The sequence below is a fragment of the Gossypium hirsutum genome, chromosome A12 (assembly GCF_007990345.1).
Source record: "Gossypium hirsutum isolate 1008001.06 chromosome A12, Gossypium_hirsutum_v2.1, whole genome shotgun sequence".
NCBI lineage: Eukaryota > Viridiplantae > Streptophyta > Magnoliopsida > Malvales > Malvaceae > Gossypium > Gossypium hirsutum.
In genome coordinates this window covers 9215973-9219838 of record NC_053435.1, presented here as the reverse complement: position 1 = coordinate 9219838, position 3866 = coordinate 9215973, and the positions used below count along the sequence as shown (strand labels likewise).

General features: G+C 33.4%; 1 protein-coding gene across 1 annotated transcript; it reads left to right on the top strand.

The window, feature by feature from the left end:
• The first annotated feature begins 827 nt into the window (after positions 1 to 827).
• Positions 828 to 3198, top strand: LOC107928733 (peroxisomal 2,4-dienoyl-CoA reductase [(3E)-enoyl-CoA-producing]). Its single transcript, XM_016859990.2, has 5 exons — positions 828 to 1369; positions 1690 to 1849; positions 2013 to 2182; positions 2274 to 2493; positions 2836 to 3198. Exons 1-5 carry the CDS (start codon positions 1100 to 1102, stop codon positions 2988 to 2990), a joined length of 975 nt encoding a protein of 324 aa, XP_016715479.1. The 5' UTR covers positions 828 to 1099; the 3' UTR covers positions 2991 to 3198.
• Positions 3199 to 3866: the final 668 nt, after the last annotated feature.

The following is a 3866-nucleotide window of genomic DNA, read 5'->3' as shown; positions in this document are numbered from 1 at the left end:
ATTTTTTTAAAACATAATTTAAAATGTAAAAAATATATGTGAAATTTAAAACTATGTAAAAAGCTATTTAATTTTTTATATATAAATACTCATAGATAAATTAACAGTGTTTAAAAATAGGAATAAAATATTTTAAATTCTATTAAAAAAAATACAACTTACTGACAACTTTTTTAATATATAGTAAAAAAATCACTATAATGTTTTTGAAAATATTGTTAAAATACTATGTAAATATTTATAAAATATAAAATATACGAATATTAAAAAAAATATGACAATATTAAATCCACTTAATTAACTAATTAGTTAATCAATTTCGAATCCAAATTCTAATAAAAAAATTGTTTATATTAAATCCACTCAGATTTTAAATATTTTGTTATAGTTTTTCTTTCTTAATTCTTATAATTCTATTAGCATATTTTTCCTAAAAATAAGTTTATTAAAACTTATGTTTTCATTATTTATTTTAATTTTAAAAAATGTCTTTAATACTTTTTGGAAAAAATTATTTTCGCAATTCTATTAATATTCTTCTTATAAATAATCATATTTTCAAAAAAAAAAAGGATCTTATATTCTAAACTTTGTAATGAACAGTTTAAATAGTAGTAGGAGCAGAATAATATATACTATTTATTATATTCTATAAAATACACAATAGTTTAATATATTATTTATTAATAAATAAATATAGTTTCATCAATAATTTTAATTAATATGTATTTATTTAATTGGTATATTTATATGTATATAATATATAAAAAAATACTTAGAATACTTAGTAGCAAAACAAAAAGGAAATGTCGATGTGCAAAATACTTGAGATGTATGGAGTTAAACTTTAAGGTCAATCGTGAAAGTGTGTTTTTTAAAGAGTCCAGAGTAACCCAAATTCATTCCTATTTGCTATTGCTCAGGGCCAACTCTAAGCTTCCTTTTTCCTTTTGTCTTCATCAAACGCAAAATGATACTAAATATTGAGTTTGGGTTTAGAAGTCGGTATCAAACAATGATTATAATATTGTTTTAATGCGTCATACGGGCGATGTCAAAACAACATGTTTTCCTTATTTTCACCGAAGACCCAGATTAAATGAGGGTCAATACGAGCTTGCGAGCTCCATTTTCGAGTGGAGTTTTACAAGTCAGTACCAACGAAGGCAATAAACTGAAGGAAATGGAGTCACCATTCAGAGCAAATTTACTGAAAGGCAAAGTAGCTTTGGTAACAGGAGGAGGCTCAGGAATTGGATTCGAGATCTCAGTGCAGCTGGGGAAACATGGAGCCTCAGTTGCCATCATGGGGCGGCGCAAACATGTTCTCGACTCTGCTGTTGATGTTCTCCGTTCCCATGGCATCCCTGTAATTGTCCTTTCACTTATTTATATTTATACACCTTAGCGTCTTGCCGTGCCTTTCTTATTACTTGTTGACTTTGCTATTGGAGATGCAAAAAATCAACTTTTCTGTCAAGTGGTTTCCCCAAAATCTTTGGAACTGATGTATGAATATGGGTGGGAAGTTTGTTTAATTGGTTGAAACCATATTCTCCAATCACGGATCATGTTCTAGTTGGGTTTTTTTTTTTAAAATATACAATAGAAAGAGAACAAATTTAACTAGCATGATGAGTTGATGATTTAGTTATAGCAGAGGTGGGACTTAAGATCTAGTTATTGCAGGCCATAGGGCTTGAGGGAGATGTTAGAAGAGAAGATGATGCAGCTAGAACTGTGGAATCAACTTTTAAGCATTTTGGCAGGCTTGACATCCTTGTCAATGCCGCAGCTGGCAATTTCCTCGTGCCTGCTCAGGATTTATCTCCCAATGGCTTTCGAACAGGTTGTACATAAATTTGTATTTTATTTGTGTTGCAAATTTCTCGAGTCAGCGTGCTACAATGTTAAACATATCTTGTATTTCAGATTTGATGATTCGATTTTGTCCAAACAAGGCATTTAGATGTTACTTAATTCTTTATTTCTTTTTATTGTTCTTGTTGCAGTCATTGATATAGATTCTATTGGAACTTTTATAATGTGTCATGAGGCTTTCAAATATCTTAAGAAAGGGGGACTAGGGAAGGACCCTTCCACTGGTGGAACAATAATAAACATAACTGCAACTTTACATTATGGAGCAACATGGTACCAAATTCATGCATCGGCAGCCAAGGTTAGTAAAATCAGCTGGCAAGCTTGTTAAACGTTGTACTTTGGAATCTTTTAAAATAAGATTCAGTTGCCATATGCTGTGCTCCCACCAGGCAGCTATCGATAGCATTACCAGAAGCTTGGCATTGGAATGGGGTGAAGATCATGGCATTCTAGTCAATGGGATTGCACCGGGGGCTATCGAGGACACTGCTGGTGTCAGTAAACTTGCACCTGAGGAGGTACTGAGCAAGATTAAAGAGAAACCTTTGTACACATTTGGGGAGAAATGGGATGTTGCAATGGCTGCTCTCTATCTTTCATCTGATGCAGGTTTGTAGTTTTGTCTCGTTTTTCAGTTGTACGGCCATTAACTTGTTTACTTGAAATGCAACTTTCCTTATGCAACCTTAGGAGACTTTATTCTCTTTCTGTTTAAACTCTTTTACACCTTTAGTCTGAACGAAAGCAGCATTTGACAAGCAATTAAGTTTTACAAGGAAAAGTTGGGTGTAAACTGAGAATCAGTTTGTGACTATTTGCCAATATTCATACTTGCTGATATAAAAAATACAAATAAAAAGTTTGTGAACATAATGAAGGATAAACCTATTGTCTCTGTTTCCTTCCAGTTGTGTGCTAACACAATGCATTGCATCTTTTGAATTCTTGAAGGGAAATTTGTGAATGGAGCAGTCTTGGTTGTTGATGGAGGACAATGGTTGAGCACACCCCGTTTGTTGTCGAAAGATGCTGTGAGGCAACTGTCTAGAAGACAGGAGACAAGGTCTAGGGTTGCACCAACTGGGTTACCAAAGAGCAAATTATGATAATTCTTTATGATGTTTTTGTTGTTAAGGCTATTCTGGTTCTGTTTGGCTATTAAGCTACTATGGATATATGTTTACTTTTGGTAAGAATTTGCTTTTATTAGCTAAGAAAGAACCCATTAGAATAACTTTCTGTTTTTCTCCTTTCCTCTTCTGTGATCGTATGGTTTGTTCTGGCAATATCAGAAAAAGGATTTTTTTTTAAAAATTATTTTATGCAGGGAAAATTCATTTTTTTATTATTTCAGCATGTTATTTTCTGTATTTCCCTAATTAGTTGAATGTTGCTTTCGGTGATTATTTTGTTTAGTTGATATGTTGTCGTTTTGGTACTATGGGTAGGTTTGTTACTTTTTCGACCCAAGGGATTGAGTTTTGTTATCGAAAGGGAACCCTTTGTAACCTTTTGGCATATAAGCTGTGAATGGCAGCGGGATAAGCTAATGCTATGTGTTGATACAAAATGTGGCAAGAGGTCAGAGGTGGTTTATCCAATGGGCCAAGAATTGCAAGTAATTGAGTTCAAGGAGGAGAGATTGTGGAGAGCTTGGAAGAAGCTTAGCCGTAAGGGGAGGGGGGGAGATAGAACAAAAAGCAATCGAGTTATGAAGTTTGAAGAGTGTGAGGGTAATACTTATATGCTACGTGGCTTCTCTGGTTGGTGGGCTTATCATATAAAATGGGTGCCTTCTTAGTTTGATTATGTGATTTGATGTGATGAGGTTGCAGGGTATTTCAGTGGTGAGTGATAGTAGTAATATTGGAGTGATTAAACTTGTGGTGGACTTGGTTCTAGGTGGGGCATGAAGATTGGTGGAATCTTGGCAATGTTTTCTTATTGGTAGGGGTGGAGTATAAAGACCCGAATTTTAAGGA

Bases quoted from the DNA above. Each gene is read 5' to 3' on its own strand.
- LOC107928733 (XM_016859990.2), top strand. From the start codon at position 1,100: ATGAGGGTCAATACGAGCTTGCGAGCTCCATTTTCGAGTGGAGTTTTA. The intron at 1,850-2,012 runs GTTGTACATAAA...TTCTTGTTGCAG, and splicing joins TCCCAATGGCTTTCGAACAG to TCATTGATATAGATTCTATT. The intron at 2,183-2,273 runs GTTAGTAAAATC...TGCTCCCACCAG, and splicing joins TTCATGCATCGGCAGCCAAG to GCAGCTATCGATAGCATTAC.